General features: G+C 50.8%; 2 protein-coding genes across 2 annotated transcripts; both read right to left on the bottom strand.

The window, feature by feature from the left end:
- Positions 1 to 442: 442 nt before the first annotated feature.
- LOC148656962 (protein phosphatase Slingshot homolog 3) lies at positions 443 to 17,775 on the bottom strand. Its single transcript, XM_088644295.1, has 17 exons — positions 17,263 to 17,775; positions 12,988 to 13,065; positions 11,911 to 11,948; positions 10,962 to 11,136; positions 10,474 to 10,589; positions 9,894 to 9,962; positions 9,211 to 9,276; positions 8,521 to 8,709; positions 7,219 to 7,300; positions 6,520 to 6,648; positions 5,940 to 5,986; positions 5,670 to 5,816; positions 5,058 to 5,258; positions 4,309 to 4,492; positions 2,734 to 2,868; positions 2,372 to 2,500; positions 443 to 1,974 (listed from the first exon to the last, which is right to left on the bottom strand). Exons 2-17 carry the CDS (start codon positions 13,048 to 13,050, stop codon positions 1,618 to 1,620), a joined length of 2,127 nt encoding a protein of 708 aa, XP_088500421.1. The 5' UTR covers positions 13,051 to 13,065; positions 17,263 to 17,775; the 3' UTR covers positions 443 to 1,617.
- Positions 13,072 to 17,256, bottom strand: LOC148656963 (uncharacterized). Its single transcript, XM_088644315.1, has 2 exons — positions 13,434 to 17,256; positions 13,072 to 13,356 (listed from the first exon to the last, which is right to left on the bottom strand). The coding sequence occupies exon 1, from the start codon at positions 15,797 to 15,799 to the stop codon at positions 14,393 to 14,395; it is 1,407 nt and encodes a 468-aa protein (XP_088500441.1). The 5' UTR covers positions 15,800 to 17,256; the 3' UTR covers positions 13,072 to 13,356; positions 13,434 to 14,392.
- Positions 17,776 to 21,114: the final 3,339 nt, after the last annotated feature.

The following is a 21,114-nucleotide window of genomic DNA, read 5'->3' as shown; positions in this document are numbered from 1 at the left end:
TGCTGAAACCCTCCTGAAGTATCTGGTGCTCCAGAGGCCTGCTGATTGCCTGGGAATGTCAGAGAAACACGCGAGTCAGAGATATAGAGTGTCAGGGAAATAAGGGAGTCAGAGAATCGAGAGTCTGAGAAAACAAAAGAGTCAGAGAAACTAGAGAGTCAGAAAAATAAGTGTTAGAGAAAATAAGAGTCAGGGAAACAAGTTTCAGAGAAAAAAAGAGAGAAATAAGAGTGTGCAGATGCAGAGTGTTTTCTGCCTGTCGTGTGTGAGGTACCAATCGCTCAGTCACTCGAACACGCAGTACAGACCTGCTTGTACCAGTGCTTCAGAATAACCCAACAATCATGACCAGACTGCAACAAATCTGCACAGACTGCTCTGACAGGGACGGATGAAAGACACTATATAACCAACCAGCAAGCTCTTGAAAACTGTCCAACAATAAGATTTTAAAAAGTAACTTTATAATTTCACAGTTACAGTATAAACAGAGTGTACATACAGCATACAATATCTTCATTGAAAAAGCATTAATACAGCATGTGGAACAATACAGTGCAGTATAGACAGGGCCCTTCAGCTCTGCGCCCAGTGCTGTATCGCAGACAGGCCGCCCAGTCACTGTCCAGTGCTGTATCGCAGGCAGGCCGCCCAGTCACTGTCCAGTGCTGTATCGCAGGCAGGCCGCTCAGTCACTGCCCAGTGCTGTATCAGTGACAGGATATAGACAGTCACTGTCCAGTGCTGTATCAGACACAGGCCGGTCAGTCACTGTCCAGTGCTTTATCAGAGAAAGGCTGGTTAGTTGCTGTCATATGGTGGTCAATGTCCAAAAAGCACTGAATACATTAATACAGGCATGAACAGTCCCAGTGTCTGGAGTAAACCGATTCAGATACGAGCACAGTCCCAGTGTCTGGATTAAACACTTAAACTCACTGGCCAGTGAGGACAAACACGGGAGTCAAAGGCCATAGTTATACAGTAATAATAACTGGAAAAGAAGACGATTTCAACTCCATCACCTCCGAAATGAAATAAAGTATTCTCCCAAATACCAAAGTAGAATTAAAAAATACTTTAAAATTTAAAAAAGTGAACATTGCATAGTATTCTCATTAGAGAGTGAACACTGACTGTACATAAGCATTCCCACTTGAGAGAGGAGCTCTTGGGCCATTACTCAGGACCTTAGTCTCCCTTCCTTCCACCCCCTCTCCTGTCTCCTCTCTTCCACTCCAGTTCCCATTCCTCTCTTCCTCCCTACATCTATCTACTCTCCTTCCTCTCCGCCCTTCCCTCCCCCTCCCCCTCTCTCTCCCTCAGCTCCTCCCCCTGCCCCCTCAGCTCCTCCCCCTGCCCCCTCAGCTCCTCCCTCTGTCCCCAGCCCCTCCCCCAGCCCCTCCCCTCTCTCAATCCTTTAATCTCTCCCTCAGCTCCTCCCTCTGCCCCCCTCCCTCCCACTCTCCCTCAGCTCCTCCTACTCCCCCTCAGCTCCTCCCCAAGCCCCTCCCCCTCTCTCTCAACCCTTATCCCTGCCTCTCTCTCTCCCTCAGCCCCTCCCCCTGCCCCTCTCCCTCCCTATATGCCCCCCCCTCAGCCCCTCCACCACCCCTTTCACTCTCTATCCCTCTGTTCCTCCTCTGCAGTACCTCCACCTGTCTCACCCTCTGTCCTGCCCACTGCCTTTCCTCTTGTCTCACTCTCTGACGACCCCTCTGCCTCTCCCCTAGTCTCACGCTCTGTCCCTGCCCCACTCTTGCTCTCTGCCTCTCCCTCCGTCTCTTCAGTATTCAAGGTTGAGAAATGCGGCTCCTCTCCTCTTTGCCCCTCCCCTGCTGTGCTGTGCTCCAATTGGCTGCGGGGCTCGGGTGACACGTCCACATGTCTCTGCTGTACCAAGACCCGCCTCCTCGCACTGTCTGCCCGGGACCGCCTCCTCGCCGCTGGAGACCGGCGCTGATGGAGAGCTATCTGCACAGACATTATCACACACAACCCGGGTCACACTGAGCTTGAGAAAAGAATGTCAAAACCAAAATGTATTTAGACTGACAAAGTTAACAATAATCCAGGTGGAAATTTTGAATCAATGAACTGCAACACAATGTTCTGATGACCCCGGTTAAGCCACTCGCACTGGTTCTAGGATCGATAAGCTTGACTTTAAATACTACACACAGTTAGACAGACTGCCAAAACACACAGACGACAAGAACTGAGAGTTTGATATGTCGCACACACTGCTAGAAACAAAGACACACCCACTGCCAGAAACAAAGACACACTCACTGCCAGAGAAAACTGACAAACACAATGGGAAACAGACACAGGCAGGCATACAAGCAGACAGGAAATGGAGTCCACTGACCTCTCTGTTCTCTGTCTCTTCTTTCTCCTCTTGCTCTTCATCCAGCACACTGATGGACTGCATGAGGGAGAGCAGGTTCATTCTCCCACTGCGACTAGGGCTCGGCACAGTCGGACTCAGCACTGCAGACTGAAAGAGAGGGGTTAATACAGTCCAGACACACTGACTGGACACTACAGTACATTAACACTGCACTGAGAGAGAGGGGTTAATACAGTCCAGACACACTGACTGGACACTACAGTACATGAACACTGCACTGAGAGAGAGGGGTTAATACAGTCCAGGCACACTGACTGGACACTACAGTACATTAACACTGCACTGAGAGAGAGGGGTTAATACAGTCCGGACACACTCACCTCTCTTCCCTGTATCTCAGGCTCCTCCACAGTGATATTGGGAGAGAGGTAGTTGTAGGGTCCACCAGTGTCCCCTGAGACAGGATCGCTGGAGTCCTGAGGTGGTTCGCTCTGAGTGGCGATGTCAGTGAACACCTGGAACAGAGGCCACAAGACAGAACAGGCTCAATCCCTGAGTGCATCATGACAGAGACAGGGAGGAGAGTGAATGGAAGAGAGAGGAGTTGATAGACATTTCACCCAGCGATGCCCGAGCCAAACCCCGTAGCCCTATGCCTACTGCTACCTCATCGTCACACAATTTGACAACTGGGAAATGAGGACAGGGACACACAGAGCTCCTGTCCTCTGGTCTGTCAGGCTGGAGGAACTGAGGACAGGGACACACAGAGCTCCTGTCCTCTGGTCCGTCAGGCTGGAGGAACTGAGGACAGGGACACACAGAGCTCCTGTCCTCTGGTCTGTCAGGCTGGTGGAAGTGAGGACAGGGACACACAGAGCTCCTGTACTCTGTTCCTGATTCGCATGTCCCTCAGACTGGAGGAACTGAGGACAGAGACACACAGAGCTCCTGTGTGCTCGAAAAGAGTAGGGGTGTAACCCCAGGCCAAATTTCCCATTGGCCCTTACCAATCATGGCTTCCTAATAATCCCATCTACGAACTGGCTTCATCACTCTGCTCTCCCCCCCCCTCATAGCTGGTGTGTGGGGAGCGTTCTGGCGCACTATGGCTGCCGTCGCATCATCTAAGGTGGGGTTGCACACTGGTGGTGGTGGAGGAGAGTCTCCATTACCTGTACAGCGCTTTGAGTGGAGTGTCCAGAAAAGCACTATATAAGTGTAAGCAATTAATTATTATTAAATCTTCACAAATGTGGAAGAACTCTGAAATACAGTGCTGTATTTCAAACTGAGCGAACAAATGTTGCAGAGATCGAGGATCCTGGGATAGCAATACTCCAGCCAAATGTTCTCTAAAGGCTCCAAGGTTGGGTAATATAAAACACAGGGGATTGTGGGAAACTGCGGCTCCTCTGGTACTTTAGCGTTGTAAAAGTATAGCTGTATATGGGCTCTGTATATAACAAAACCTTCTAGACGGCAAACGCCACTCTTATAACACCACCAGTCGCCAGCAATAGTGGCCCTCATCACAGCTTGTCTGTTCGTTACTGTCTCAATGGGGGACTCATTAACTCCCACAAGTCCCATTATCCCATGAGCACATGGCATGACGTGACATTTCTCGCCCTGTTCCCACTTCGTCTGACCTCGCGGCCGGAGACAGAGTGGTCACAAACCCAGTAAAGTCCAGGCGAATAAGCAGGCCGCAATAGAACGGACCCACTCTGTGTCGCGCTTCCGCGCAGATGGGTGTCGGAGGGCATGATGGGACGGCCGCATGGAGGCAAAATGGATGAGGGCAATTTGAAATAAGAAATTCCAAAAAATGCCCCAGAACGGTTACCGAGAGTTACACAGTGGGGTTGAGGAAAGGGCAGGGTTGTCACGAGACCCCCCGTCTCAACTCAAGGACACGCAGACGAGCCACACGGCGATCGGGCTGCCCTTACCTCGCCGTCTCCCTCGTTCTCCGGGCCCTTCTCCTCCTCCAACTCCCCCTCCCCCTCACTCTCTCTGTCCTTCTCCACCTCCCCCTCCTCTTCGCTCTCGGAGTCGCTGCCTTCCCCGCCCTGCAGGGGGAGCCCTCTCATCTCCCGAGACTTCCTCCTCCAGAGGGCGCTGTGGCGCTGCTTGCTGAGGGGAGAAACGGGGCAACAGAGGCACTGACACAGTGCAGATTCACAGACAGGAAACTGGGACAGGCCGCATTGTGAGGCCATACAGTACAGCAGGCATCGTATCTTTATATTCCTACATAAATATCGTACATGACGATATGACGTTCAGAGACTTTGTGCTCCTGTTGTTTTTATGCCCAGCTACCAAAATTTCCCTTTAGCTGTAAAATTCCATATTAAGCGAATTTAATCACGCACAGTAGAGAGATAAAATGAAGCAATCGTCTCACTAACAACTAATGCTCCAGAAGTGCCACCTGGGGATCATCTTTGGTCTGCAAATCACATACCGCGGCCGACTGCAGCCCGAACCCAACGGTATAGGCTTTTACAGCGCATTTTGAATGGCTACATCTGTACTTCAAGGGCTGTGCATCTGATGATACAGTATACAAACACGATACTTAGCACACAAGTAAACAGTGACTCAAGATATTGCACAGCAGATTCTTTAAATATCCGAGACATTTTAAAAGAGAGTATCTAACGAAGCAGAAAGTCATGCTACAAACACAGCTCACCTGGCCTGCAGAATCCCACTGTAGGTGGCCAACTGCTTGAGGAAGCCTGCGTTGGGCTGGACGATGGGCCTCCTCTCTCGGATGTGGCCCAGGGTGTCCTCGAGTGACCAGCCATACTCCTTCATCACAAATGCCACCACTGTGGAGGCTGAACGGCTCACCCCCATCTTACAGTGAACCAGAACCCTGCTGCCCGCGACCCTGATAGAGAGATCGGTATATAACACTGCACTGAGAGAGAGGGGTTAATACAGTCCAGACACACTAACTGGACACTACAGGACATTAACACTGCACTGAGAGAGAGGGGTTAATACAGTCCAGACACACTGACTGGACACTACAGGACATTAACACTGCACCGAGAGAGAGGGGTTAATACAGTCCAGACACACTGACTGGACACTACAGGACATTAACACTGCACCGAGAGAGAGGGGTTAATACAGTCCAGACACACTGACTGGACACTACAGGACATTAACACTGCACTGAGAGAGAGGGGTTAATACAGTACAGACACACTGACTGGACACTACAGTACATTAACACTGAACTGAGAGAGAGAGGCGTTAATACTACAGTACATTAGAATACATGTCAGTACTCTACCTAGCTCTGTGGATGAACTGGTAGGTGTTGTTCCAGTGAGACAGGAGGTCTGTGGTCTCTACATCATACACTCGGATGTTGAGGTAGGTGAATGTCTCTGGAAAGAAGTTGTCTATTTCTCTTGTTACGTTCAGTATGTATCCCACACTGTCAACACACAGTACACAACTATCAATGCACAATGCACACTGTTACTAACACACTGTCACTGTCCATCATTCCAGAGCTGCACGGCGATGTGTGAAGTGTCGGGCTTTGATTGATCTTTACCCGTTTTTCTGTAGCTCTTCAAAATTGGCCGCATTCCATTCTGACCCCTGTAACAATAAGATGATGTCAAAATCAGACTTTTACAGAAACACACCCTCTTTCCTCTCTTAAACCCCAGAGTGAGTGTGTGACGGCTTACAAGCTTACGAGACGCCCCTGACAGCCCCAGTGTGAGGATGAGGGAGACACCCCAGGGTGAGGATAAGAGACGCCCCTGACAGCCCCAGTGTGAGGATGAGGGAAACGCCCCAGGGTGAGGATAAGAGACGCCCCAGGGTGAGGATAAGAGACGCCCCAGGGCGAGGATGAGGGAGACGCCCCTGACAGCCCCAGTGTGAGGATGAGGGAGACACCCCAGTGTGAGGATAAGAGACGCCCCTGACAGCCCCAGTGTGAGGATGAGAGAGACACCCCAGTGTGAGGATAAGAGACGCCCCAGGGTGAGGATAAGGGAGACGCCCCAGGGCGAGGATAAGGGAGACGCCCCAGGGCGAGGATAAGGGAGACGCCCCAGGGCGAGGATAAGGGAGACGCCCCAGGGCGAGGATAAGAGATGCCCCTGAGGCCCTGTGATTCTCACCAGGTACAGATAGTCGAAGATCCTGGAAGGCTTGTCCATCTGAGCCATGGTGACCATCATCTCATTATCGATGAACTCCTTGTAGTCCTTCATGTCCACACCAAGGCACTGCTCCAGGGCACAGCGCACCTGCGATCACAATCACAACAACCGAGTGAGAGAGTGCACACCCTCCATCACAAAGGCACAGCAGCCAGTCTGAACATACACAAATACAACTCCCAGGAGACACTGGGGTGCTCACGGAGTGGACATCAGTGTCTGAGGTGCTGTTATGCATTATGGGAATTGTAGTTCAGAAAACTAATGAGCTCCTGCCATCATCACACACAGGTACTAGTTGATCACTATAGTAACAATTACAAGAGCGATGGCAATAATCATACTTCCCTTGAGAATCAATCTGGTATTCATCAAGTTTAAAAGGAAAGTGACAAGTTGATAAGTTATTCAGTCCTTTCAGCCTGCAAGTACATCTTAAATTGCCCCCCCCCCCCCGGGGATGAATAAAGTATTTTGAATTGAATTTACACTTGTCTGTATTAAATGTCATCTGTCAGGTGTTTGACCACTTTTGAATTTGTATCTAAGTCTAAATCAGAGGCAGGTGAGTCTCTGACAGAGAGACAGACACTCCAGCAGAGGCAGGTGAGTCTCTGACAAAGAGACACCCCAGAGGCAGGTGAATCTCTGACAGACCTGTTTGGAAGTGATGTTCTCCAGGTCCTCTTTCCACATGATCTCTCTGAGCTGAGACTTAATCCTCCTCTCCATCATTGCTCTAGAATACAACACCATCATTAATACAGTACAGACACAGACTGCATCATCTGTCTAGAATATAAGCATTCTCTACCATCAGTACAGACACTGACTGGACACTCCAGTACATTAACACTGCACTGAGAGAGAGAGAGGGGTTAATACAGTCCAGACACACTGACTGGACACTACAGTACATTAACACTGCACTGAGAGAGAGGGGTTAATACAGTCCAGACACACTGACTGGACACTACAGTACATTAACACTGCACTGAGAGAGAGGGGTTAATACAGTCCAGACACACTGACTGGACACTACAGGACATTAACACTGCACTGAGAGAGAGAGAGGGGTTAATACAGTCCAGACACACTGACTGGACACTACAGTACATTAACACTACACTGAGAGAGAGGGGTTAATACAGTCCAGACACACTGACTGGACACTACAGTACATTAACACTGCACTGAGAGAGAGGGGTTAATACAGTCCAGACACACTGACTGGACACTACAGGACATTAACACTGCACTGAGAGAGAGAGAGGGGTTAATACAGTCCAGACACACTGACTGGACACTACACCATTAACACCAGCAGCCATATCACACTGCAGCTCCCATCTGGTAACCCACTGGAGCTCAGCAGGTGTGAGCCTGGTCAGTACCTGGATGGAGACTCCTGGGAGTAGTAAGGCTGCTGCTGGAAGAGGTGTTAGTGGGGCCAGCAGGGGGCGCTCACCCTGCGGTCCATGTGGGTCCTAATGCCCCAGTATGGTGACGGGGACACTTTACTGTAAAAAGGCGCCATCGTTCGGATGAGAGATAAAACAGAGGTCCTGACTCTCTGTGGTCATTAAAAATCCCAGGGCGTTTCTCGTAAAGAATAGGGGTGTAACCCAGGGCTCCTGGTCATATTTCTTCCTGGTCTTTACCAATCATGGCCTCCTAATAATCCCCATCACTTCATCACTCTGCTCTCCTCCCCACTGAGAGCTGGTGTGTGGTGAGCGTACTGGTGCATCATCCAGGTGGTGGTGGAGAGGATCCCCATTACCTGTAAAGAGCTTTGAGTGGAGTGTCCAGAAAAGCGCTATATAATGTTAGGATTATTTATCATTATGCTAGTACTTATTATTATTAAACTAGAACCTTCGAGTAGCAGTGTTTCACGGACGGAGCATGGCAATCCATGTATTTGTACCCATTCTTGACCTGTCTGCCCCCACTGACCTGTCTCCCTCTCGGCAGTAGTCCCGGCGCACAGACTCCAGATCGGTCATGGCGTTCCACTCGTGGATGCAGTGCCTGTCCGAGCCGAGCCGCATCCTGTAGTGCTGGGCCCAGTCCAGCCCGGAGCCCGGAATGACAGAGCCGATCACTGCACTCTCACAGCAGCGGTGCAGAGCCTGGAGGACGGACCTGCGACAGACAACGTGCCTCGGGAGTGAGGAGGAGACTGAAGGAGAGAGACCGACACTGCACAGGAACAGAGGCAGAGCTCAGGCAGTCCGGCAGTGAAACAGAGACACAGACACAGAGAGCTGGACACACAGAGACATACAGCACAGACAAGCAGACTCAAGGTACAGACAAACACAGATGCTCAGACTGGACAGATAAATAGACAGACAGGATGGACTGAGAGATAGAGAGACTGAGAGACAGTTTGGACTGAGAGACTGAGAGAGACAGTATGGACAGAGAGACTGAGACAGACAGTATGGACAGAGAGACAGACAGTATGGACAGAGAGACTGAGAGAGACAGTATGGATAGAGAGACAGACAGTATGGACAGAGAGACTGAGAAACAGACAGACAATATGGACAGAGAGACTGAGAAACACACAGACAGTATGGACAGTATTGCCTGAGAGACAGTATGGACAGTATCGACTGAGAGATAGACACATTAACTCACCACATGGTCTGTATTGACACGGGTTTGAAGATCCTGGTCTCTTCTGCTGACACCACACTGAAGCCGCTGAGAGAGCAGAAGAGAGAGGAAAGGAAGTTGTTGTCCTTCACTGTTCTTGTTGTTGTTTCAGTTTACGCAGAAATACCTGATCTGAAATTCCAATCTGAAACCTGAGCGACTCTCAGAATGCATTTTCTTCAACACACACACGGTGCTGACTCTGCTCCAGAAACCTGTGACAGTGAATGTAAAACCTGGACTGGATTCCAATGCTGTACACTGGGAGTGTGGCCAACAACCCTGTAAAACCTGGACTGGACTGCAATGCTGTGCACTGGGAATCGGATTGACAATGTTGTAAATCCTGGACTGGATCGGACTGCTGTGCACTGGGAATCTGATTGACAGTGCTGTAAATCCTGGACTAGATCGGACTGGTGTGCACTGGGAATCGGATTGACAATGTTGTAAAAACTGCAGTAGATCAGACTGCTGTGCAATGAGAGTCTGATAGAATTCTCCAGTTTTAACAGAAAGTTATGTTTGCTCTGGGGCAGACTATTTTGAATAGGCCCAGAAGACGTCACTATTCATTAAAGTTATCAGATAAACTGCCAGGAGAATTTAAATTACACTGAGTATTTGGTTAGAATAATGTCCCTGTGGGACAAGAGCCATCTTACCCGTCTCCATCCAGATACACCTGCGTGTCGCTCCAGATCGGCAGGACAAGACCGATAGTGCAGTCATCACTGAGGGAGAAAGACACTGCTGTCACACAGACAGACGCACAGACGCACAGACAGCACAGACGCACAGACGCACAGACGCACAGACAGCACAGACGCACAGACGCACAGACGCACAGACAGCACAGACAGCACAGACAGCACAGACAGCACAGACAGCACAGACAGCACAGACGCACAGACAGCACAGACAGCACAGACAGCACAGACGCACAGACGCACAGACGCACAGACGCACAGACGCACAGACAGCACAGACAGCACAGACAGCACAGACAGCACAGACAGCACAGACGCACAGACAGCACAGACAGCACAGACAGCACAGACGCACAGACAGCACAGACAGCACAGACGCACAGACAGCACAGACAGCACAGACAGCACAGACAGCACAGACAGCACAAACACAGAGAAACACACTCAGGACAGCAAAGAGGGACAGAGACAAACGTAGGACAACATACAGAGAAGTGTGCAGGACAGCACTGACACAAAACAGTACTGTTGGTACCTATCAGTCTTGAGGAAGTCCATTCCCAAAAGGAGGTTCTCACATTTTCGGGAGAGAGTAGAAACAACCAAGAGATACCTTACACGGACTGGACTGACTGACTCCAACTGTACAGCCTGAGAGAGAGAGAGGGGTTAATACAGTCCAAACACACTGACTGGATACTACAGGACATTAACACTGCACTGAGAGAGAGGGGTTAATACAGTCCAGACACACTGACTGGACACTACAGTACATTAACACTGCACTGAGAGAGAGGGGTTAATACAGTCCAGACACACTGACTGGACACTACAGGACATTAACACTGCACTGAGAGAGAGGGGTTAATACAGTCCAGACACACTGACTGGACACTCCAGTACATTAACACGGCAGCAGGAGAGTAAAAAGATCAGCTTCAATATGTTGTCAGGAAGTTGCAGCCTATTATGAGTATAAGACAGAGGGTTGAAAGAAACTGTGTGAGGGAGTCAGAGTCTCACCAGTTTCAGTTTGTCCTCTGGCCGCAGTAGCGCAATCATGGCCTCCAGGTGTCGCTGCTGAGCGCCAGAGCGCCCGCCTGTGGGGCAGGGCCTGGATAAACGGGTGATTTCATCATCTGGCTCCTCCCCTTCATCAAGGAGAAGGACCGCCCCCTTAACCAGAGCAAAGCTCTCCCTGAAAGAACAAAGCCCATCGATACGCTACACGGAAACAAAAATACAACAGCTCACTTACATGACCACCCTGATCAACGACATCCGCCACAGCTGACCTGGGGAGTAATGTATCCCCAGTCTCCTGGGTCAATCACACCCAATCTGTCGTCCCTGAAGTTCCCCCTTATTCCACTTGGTGCAGCAGTTTCTCCCTCCTTCCCCTGATCTGTGTGCAGTGGAGCTGCTGGTGCAGGAGGGGACTGTGTGTCTCCCAGGTGGGGCCGCTGGTGCAGGAGGGGGCTGTGTGTCTCCCAGGTGGGGCCGCTGGTGCAGGAGGGGGCTGTGTGTCTCCCAGGTGGGGCCGCTGGTGCAGGAGGGGGCTGTGTGTCTCCCAGGTGGAGCTGCTGGTGCAGGAGGGGGCTGTGTGTCTCCCAGGTGGGGCCGCTGGTGCAGGAGGGGGCTGTGTGTCTCCCAGGTGGGGCTTCATCTTAGTGGGCAGGAGGTGTGTCCCCCCAGTGTGTGAAGAGTTCTGGGGTGAAAGGCGCTGTGTAAAATGTGATTCTCATACCAACTGGTCACTGAGAGCACAGTAGGTGTGAGCAGCAGGGGGTCAGTGGCTGGACCGTCCAGCTACAACAGACTGATGCCCTGCTGCTCCCTCACACAGTGAGGCAGTGGAGTGGACCGTCCACTACAGGGCCGGGTCTGCACAACCCCCTCCCCGCGGTCAGGCACGCGCCTCTCTACCCTCGTAACGCCGAAGACGACCTGACCGAGAAAGAGCAGCTGTTACCTCTTCTGGAGTCTACCTCGTCGGGGAATCCGCTCGCCCTACAAGAAATCGACAGCACTGATCAGAACCGAGAGAGGCAGAGCTGAACCGGGCCGGGCCGGTCTCCTGCCCTGTGAGGCAGCGAAGGGTTAATGACTGAGGGAAACCTGACACCAGCACGCTACCTGAAACACGACTGACATGTTGAGACACAGCAGACTGGGAGAGAGCCTGCTGAGACACCTTAATACTGCAGCATCCTGGAGGCACAGACACACAGGAGGAGATAGAAGAGATACAGAGCACCACTACTGAGGAACAGGAGAAAGACAGATAAAGTACAGGACCTTAACACTGCACTGAGAGAGAGGGGTTAATACAGTCCAGACACACTGGACACTACAGGACATTAACACTGCACTGAGAGAGAGGGGTTAATACAGTCCAGACACACTGACTGGACACTACAGGAAATTAACACTGCACTGAGAGAGAGGGGGTTAATACAGTCCAGACACACTGACTGGACACTACAGGACATTAACACTGCACTGAGAGAGAGGGGTTAATACAGTACAGACACACTGACTGGACACTCCAGGACATTAACACTGCACTGAGAGAGAGGGGTTAATACAGTCCAGACACACTGACTGGACACTACAGGACATTAACACTGCACTGAGAGAGAGGGGTTAATACAGTCCAGACACACTGACTGGACACTACAGTACATTAACACTGCACTGAAATTGAAATTAATAAAGCAGATGTACCACTGCCACCGGTGCAATTAGCACTTCTGCTACTATAACCAGTGTAACTCACCGCAACTACTAGAGCTAATGCAACATGTGCTTATGCAACTACCGTAGTGCTCTGAGTGCTGCTGCCTGTGGTTTATGTTGCAAACACTTGCAGAAGAGATGCTGTCAGGCGCAGCAGCTCACAGGAGCAGCAAGACTCAGGGAGATCAGCACAGTCCCCGCCCAAGACGAGGAAGAGGAAGAGGAAGAGGAGAGGGGAAAGAGGAACTGGCAGGAGCAGAAGATGCTGGAGGAGGGGAGGGAGGAAGGCTGAGGAGGAGGAGTCACTGACCTTGGCAGTGGGGCCGCTGGCTGTGTTTGCTGATGGAGACCTGTGCAAGGTCAGCAGAGCCATCCCGCGGAGACGGCGCTGCCAATGCAAATCATTCACAGCGTCACAATTCACACCAAGACCCCGTCATTCACAACATCACAATCTACACTGACAGCCCATCAACTCACACCAACACCCCGTCATTCACAACATCGCAATCTACACTGACAGCCCATCAACTCACACCAACACCCCGTCATTCAAAACGTCACAATCTACACTGAAAGCCCATCAACTCACACCAACACCCCGTCATTCACAACATCGCAATCTACACTGACAGCCCATCAACTCACACCAACACCCCGTCATTCACAACATCACAATCTACACTGACAGCCCATCAACTCACACCAACACCCCGTCATTCACAACGTCTCAATCTACACTGACAGACCATCAACTCACACCAACACCCCATCACTCACAACGTCACAATCTAGACTGACAGCCCATCAACTCACACCAACACCCCGTCATTCACAACGTCACAATCTACACCAACACCCCATCATTCACATCACAACTCACACCAACACCCCGTCATTCACAACGTCACAATCTACACCAACACCCCATCATTCACATCACAACTCACACCAACACCCCGTCATTCACAACGTCACAATCTACACCAACACCCCATCATTCACATCACAACTCACACCAACACCCCGTCATTCACAACGTCACAATCTACACCAACACCCCATCATTCACATCACAACTCACACCAACACCCCGTCATTCACAACGTCACAATCTACACCAACACCCCATCACTCACATCACAACTCACACCAACACCCCATCATTCACAACGTCACAATCTACACCAACACCCCATCATTCACAATGTCACAATCTACACTGACAGCCCATCAACTCACACCAACACCATCATTCACAACGTCACAATCTAGACTGACAGCCCATCAACTCACACCAACACCCCGTCATTCACAACATCACAACTCACACAACACCCCGTCATTCACAACATCACAACTCACACCAACACCCCATCACTCACAACGTCACAATCTACACTGACAGCCCATCAACTCACACCAACACCCCGTCATTCACAACATCACAACTCACACCAACACCCCATCACTCACAACGTCACAATCTACACTGACAGCCCATCAACTCACACTAACACCCCATCATTCACAACGTCACAATCTACACCAACACCCTATCATTCACAATGTCACAATCTACACTGACAGCCCTTCAACTCACACCAACAACCCGTCATTCACAACATCACAATCTACACCAACACTCCGTCATTCGCAGCCTCACAATCTACACTTGACACCCCATCATTCACAATGTCAGTTTACACAGTCTCTCACAAACAGGAACCTGGGCATGACACTGTGATACCAACCCTGCCTGCTCTCAGGTTCACTGAGCTACACAACTGGCACCCTGACCCCCACACAGAGACCGATAGCCTGGAACACTGACCGACCAACACACTGACCAACAGCCTGGCACACTGACCGACCAACACACTGACCGACAGTCTGGCACACTGACGGACCAACACACTGACCAACAGCCTGGAACACTGACCGACCAACACACTGACCAACAGCCTGGAACACTGACTGACCAACACACTGACCGACAGTCTGGCACACTGACCGACCAACACACTGACCAACAGTCTGGCACACTGACCGACCAACACACTGACCAACAGCCTGGCACACTGACCGACCAACACACTGACCGACAGTCTGGCACACTGACCGACCAACACACTGACCGACAGCCTGGCACACTGACCGACCAACACACTGACCAACAGCCTGGCACACTGATGGACCAACACACTGACCAACAGCCTGGCACACTGACCGACCAACACACTGACCAACAGCCTGGAACACTGACCGACCAACACACTGACCGACAGTCTGGCACACTGATGGACCAACACACTGACCGACAGCCTGGCACACTGATGGACCAACACACTGACCAACAGCCTGGCACACTGATGGACCAACACACTGACCAACAGTCTGGCACACTGACCGACCAACACACTGACTAATACTCTGGTACCCTGACACACTGACCAACAGTCTGGCACACTGATGGACCAACACACTGACCAACAGCCTGGCACACTGATGGACCAACACACTGACCGACAGTCTAGCACACTGATGGACCAACACACTGACCGACAGTCTGGCACACTGACCGACCAACACACTGACCAATACTCTGGGACCCTGACACACTGACCAACAGTCTGGCACACTGACAGACCAACACACTGACTAATACTCTGGCATCCTGACACACTGACCAACAGTCTGGCACACTGACAGACCAACACACTGACCGATAGCCTGGCACACTGACCAACAGCCTGGCACACTGACCGACCAACACACTGACTAATACTCAGGCATCCTGACCCTGACACACTGACCAACAGTCTAGCACACTGACCGACCAAGACACTGACTAATACTCTGGCACACTGACCGACCAACACACTGACCGACAGTCTGGCACACTGACTGACCAACACACTGACCGACAGTCTGGCACACTGACCGACCAACACACTGACCGACAGTCTGGCACACTGACCGACCAACACACTGACCAACAGTCTGGCACACTGACCGACCAACACACTGACCAATACTCTGGGACCCTGACACACTGACCAACAGTCTGGCACACTGACAGACCAACACACTGACCAATACTCTGGGACCCTGACCAACATGCTGACCAACAGTCTGGCACACTGACGGATATCCTGTCACACTGACTGATACCCCAGCACACTGGCGGACTGACATACTGACTGATACCCCAGCACACTGACAGACTGACATGCTGACTCACACCCTGGCACACTGACTGATACCCCAGCACACTGACAGACTGACATGCTGACTGATACCCCAGCACACTGACTGATACCCCAGCACACTGACAGACTGACATGCTGACTCACACCCTGGCACACCGACTGATACCCCAGCACTCTGACAGACTGACATGCTGACTGATACCCCAGCACTCTGACTGATACCCCAGCACACTGACGAACTGACATGCTGACTGATACCCCAGCACACTGACAGACTGACATGCTGACTCACACCCTGGCACACTGACTGATACCCCAGCACACTGGCGGACTGACATGCTGACTGATACCCCAGCACACTGACTGATACCCCAACACACTGACAGACTGACATGCTGACTGATACCCCAGCACTCAGACTGATACCCCAGCACACTGACAGACTGACATGCTGACTGATACCCCAGCACTCTGACTGATACCCCAGCACACTGGCGGACTGACATGCTGACTGATACCCCAGCACACTGACTGATACCCCAGCACACTGACAGACTGACATGCTGACTCACACCCTGGCACACCGACTGATACCCCAGCACACTGACTGATACCCCAGCACTCTGACAGACTGACATGCTGACTCACACACTGGCACACCGACTGATACCCCGGCACACTGACTGATACCCCAGCACACTGACTGATACCCCAGCACTCTGACAGACTGACATGCTGACTCACACACTGGCACACCGACTGATACCCCGGCACACTTACTGATACCCCAGCACACTGACTGATACCCAGGCACACTGACTGACCAAAACGCTAACCAATATCCTGTCCCACTGACCAATATCCTGGCACACTGACTAACCGACATGTTTACAAACTGCATGATCGACACACTGTAACAATGATAAAGTGATACACTGATACTCTGACTGTCACACTGCCACACTTGAGTGTCACACGGACACACAGATAAACCGCCACACTGACTGACTGACACTCAGTATCACACTGACACACAGATAAACTGTCACACTGACTGAGAGACACACTGATTAACACACTCACCATCACACCGACACACAGATAAACTGTCACACTGAATGAGAGACACACCGATTAACACACTCACCATCACACCGACACACAGATAAACTGTCACAATGAATGAGAGACACACTGATTAACACACTCACCATCACACCGGCAGACAGATAAACTCACTGGCACACTTCCTGACGGACACACAGATAAACTGACTGGCACAAAGATAACACTGGCTGACACACAGATGAACTGACTGACACAGCGACACGCAGAACACACTAACACACCGGAGAAACTACTCCCAGGCGTACCTAGAGCGCACCGCCGGTCACCGTGTTTCAGAGTCCCAGCAGCCTTCAGTAAACTTGCAGTTTCAAAACTCCTCTGGCACTAGGAAAACCGCAGCGCGGCGCGTCTGGACCAACACCCGCACACGCAGCTTGCGGGTCCGGGGACCGAGCACACGACCGGCCACCCACGGTCCCACTCGCCGCGAGCGCAGGCTCAGGTCGCCTCCGTGGGCAGCTTGCGCAGGACTCGGTCGCTCTAAGGCGCACGAAACTCTCCCTCCAGCTGCAAATTAAGGAAGTGCAGACGGAGCCTGAGACGCCGCGAAAGAGACTCCGCCGTCGCGTTCCCCAGTGCACCGACTCCCCGGGATCTGTGATCCCCCGCCTCCCCTCTCTACCCTCTACCCTCTGCCCTCTACCGTCCTCGTCGCGACACCCCCTCTGCCAGCCTGACACCCGAAATCGAGCAATGTATGTGTGAGAGCGCGTTAAAGGGGAGGGTCTGTCCCTCTGTTCGACGTTGCGAAAACCAGGAAGAAATAAACTCGGCCGAGAAAAAGTAAACATGCCCTTATTTGGCAGAGGCGGATTCCACTGCCCCTTAAAGGCGCAGCTGCTGGAATTCGGCTGGTTTGTCTGTACCTGTATGTGTATCGGCTACATCTCCTTGGGCCACGGGTGCGATAATACAGTGATGTGTGTTACAATACAATCAATAACGCGCCTCAGTACTCCTCAAAAATCAACTGTCTCAACTTGTCTCTCTCTGGACAGTGTCTACTGGACACAGTGTAACATTAGTGTGACCTAGCCTATCTCTCTCTCTGGACAGTGTCTACTGGACACAGTGTGACATCAATATCCACAGCCTTTCTCTCTCTCTGTGGTTAGTGTCTACTGCACACAGTGTGACATCAATATCCACAGCCTGTCTCTCTCTGGACAGTGTCTACTCCACACAGTGTGACATCAATATCCAAAGCCTGTCTCTCTCTCAGAACAGTGTCTACTGCACAGAGTGTGACATCAAGATCCACAGCCTGTCTCTATCTCTCTCTCTGAACAGTGTCTACTGCACACAGTGTAACATTAATATCCACAGCCTGTCTCTCTCTCTGGAAAGAGTCTACTGCACACAGTTTGACCTAGCCTGTCTCTCTCTCTCTGGACAAAGTCTACTGCACACAGTGTGACCTAGCCTGTCTCTCTCTCTCTCTCTCTCTGGACAAAGTCTACTGCACACAGTGTGACCTAGCCTGTCTCTCTCTCAGAACAGTGTCTACTGCACACAGTGTAACATCAATATCCACAGCCTGTCTCTCTCTCTCTCTGAACAGTGTCTACTGCACACAGTGTAACATTAATATCCACAGCCTGTCTCTCTCTCTCTCTGAACAGTGTCTACTGCACACAGTGTAACATTAATATCCACAGCCTGTCTCTCTCTCTCTGGACAGAGTCTACTGCACACAGTGTGACCTAGCCTGTCTCTCTCTTTCTGGACAGAGTCTACTGCACACAGTGTAACATCAATATCCACAGCCTGTCTCTCTCTCTCTGGACAGTCTACTGCACACAGTGTGACCTAGCCTGTCTCTCTCTCTCTGGACAGAGTCTACTGCACACAGTGTGACCTAGCCTGTCTCTCTCTCTCTGGACAGAGTCTACTGCACACAGTGTGACCTAGCCTGTCTCTCTCTCTCTGGACAGAGTCTACTGCACACAGTGTGACCTAGCCTGTCTCTCTCTCTCTGGACAGAGTCTACTGCACGCAGTGTGACCTAGCCTGTCTCTCTCTCTCTGGACAGTGTCTACTGCACACAGTGTGACCTAGCCTGTCCCTCTGGAAGCCTGGAGCGCAGGGTCTCAGCGAGGAGCTTTATCTGCTGTGTGTGGGAGCCGTGCTGGAAGAGGCAGCCTGCTCCTGCAGAGGACACTCTGTTTCCTGGAGATAGTACAGATCTGGCTCAGTGGCCACACCCCACCGGGGACAGCGGACAGGCAGGGAAAGATGTGCAAACAGACACAAGCGCTTACAGCCACAACAGGACAGACAACTACATGGAAAACTACAAGGGGGCCTGATCCAAATATCCCAGGGTCACTGACAATGTCAACCCAGCAGGCGTCTTCAGAAAATAAATCAGAGGACACAGGTGGAAACTATGTAGGAGAGCTTGCAAAACTGAGAATAGGGGGGAAACCTTTCTTTACACAAAGGGTTGTGGGAGTGTGGAACAAGCAGTCCAGCCATGGCAATGTGGCTTCTCTGAGGACCCAGCTGGAAGAGAAACCTCTAGTCATTACAGGAGGCACTTCTTTACACAAAGGGTGGGGGGGTGGAACAAGCTGCCCAGCCACGTTGTTGAAACGAATACCCTGATGTCTCTCTAGACACAGCTGAAGTCTACTGACAACCAAGCAAGCTAGATGGGCTGAATGACCTCTCGTTTGTGACCTGTCTGGTCTTCGTTGGTCTTCAGAGAGACAGCAAGTGAGACTGACGAACAGCGTGACTGACAATCTACAGAAGACTGTTACAAGACTGTGGGTATAATTCATGGAGTAGTGAACTATTTATTAATTCACATTATAAACAGAAAATTAGATGCTAACCGCAGTTCGCTTTAAAAAGTAAGAGTCATACAGCCCTTAAAGTCTGGGAGTACTGAACAGTACCTCTTACAGGCACTTGATTACCAGTACAGGGAGAAAACTGAAAAACGTACGACACTTACCGCTGTTAAGGGCAGAAGGGAGTGTCGGTCCCTCTATTGGATCCTGTGAAGCCCAGAGCCCATATTCGACAGAACCAGGAAACGGAACTGAACCCTGAAATTGAGACACAAACACTGTAGAGGAAAAAAAACTAAAAGACCCTCACAGGACTCAATCACTCCTGTACACCTGATATAGAGATGTCAAACGTTTCTCTTTCTCCCAAACACTGCATCTCTTGACCAGGGAATAATTTCTTTGGTGGACACAACAAACAGAAAATCAATATTTCCTCAACTATAAGCCAAGAGTCCCTTTAGAAAACCCAGAGTCAGTCTCCTCAGTACCCACATCCCCTGAACTGGAGTTCTGCTGCAGAAGGAGCTCCTGTTTCTCCTCCTGCTTTCCCTCTTCTGATCTGATTCTCTCTGTCCCCTATCTGTAGCCTCTTAGGGCCTACCTTCTGTCAGTGCCATCCCAAAGAAGCTGTCTTAATCATCTACCAGAAGCTCAAAATGAGTACAACTCCCAGGCCACCTGGATAATTGATCAGTATGAGCACCTCAAGGAAACGATTAAATCACCTGGATTATTGGTCATTGTGAGCACCTCAAGGAAAAGATTAAATCACCTGGATTATTGGTCATTGTGAGCGCCTCAAGGAAAAGATTAAATCAACAGGATAATTGGTCATTATGAGCACCTCAAAGAAAGATTAAATCACCTGGATTATTGGTCATTGTGAGCACCTCAAGGGCAGGATTAGGCCACGGTCACTGAGATGTTCAGAGACTGTCCATTGACTAATTCTAAACATATCTGTGAGGTGAAGTTAGAAATTAGGTTATGTTGATAGCCCGTGTCACACTTGACAATATAATACATACTGAACTTCAGAAAATACACCCTCCTCAGTTTGCTGGCCATTGTTAAGATAAACAATTCCTACTAGTTGATCAGTTGGTGATGAACAGAAACACGTGGGAATGACATGGTATACGGCACAGCCACTATATCAGACACGCCCACAGTGGGAGAGACAGTATATCCGACACGCCCACAGTGGGGGTGGCACTGTATCAGACACACCCACAGTGGAAATGACAGTGTATTAGACACACCCACAACTGGAGTGACACTGTAATCAGACACACC

The sequence above is a fragment of the Lepisosteus platostomus genome, chromosome 8 (genome assembly GCF_059453375.1).
Source record: "Lepisosteus platostomus isolate fLepPlt1 chromosome 8, fLepPlt1.hap1, whole genome shotgun sequence".
NCBI classification, from domain to species: domain Eukaryota; kingdom Metazoa; phylum Chordata; class Actinopteri; order Semionotiformes; family Lepisosteidae; genus Lepisosteus; species Lepisosteus platostomus.
The sequence above is the reverse complement of the archived record's forward strand: the minus strand, read 5'-3'. Positions and strand labels throughout refer to the sequence as shown.

What these genes read in the sequence shown, in the direction of transcription:
- LOC148656962 (XM_088644295.1), bottom strand. Translation starts at nt 13,050, where the DNA reads ATGGCTCTGCTGACCTTGCACAGGTCTCCATCAGCAAACACAGCCAGC. An exon ending in GTGTCAATACAGACCATGTG is followed by an intron (nt 8,710 to 9,210) that starts GTGAGTTAATGT and finishes TGTCTGTCGCAG; the next exon opens with GTCCGTCCTCCAGGCTCTGC. An exon ending in AGTGGGATTCTGCAGGCCAG is followed by an intron (nt 4,493 to 5,057) that starts GTGAGCTGTGTT and finishes TTCTCCCCTCAG; the next exon opens with CAAGCAGCGCCACAGCGCCC.
- LOC148656963 (XM_088644315.1), bottom strand. Translation starts at nt 15,799, where the DNA reads ATGTTGGTCAGGGTCCCAGAGTATTGGTCAGTGTGTTGGTCTGTCAGT.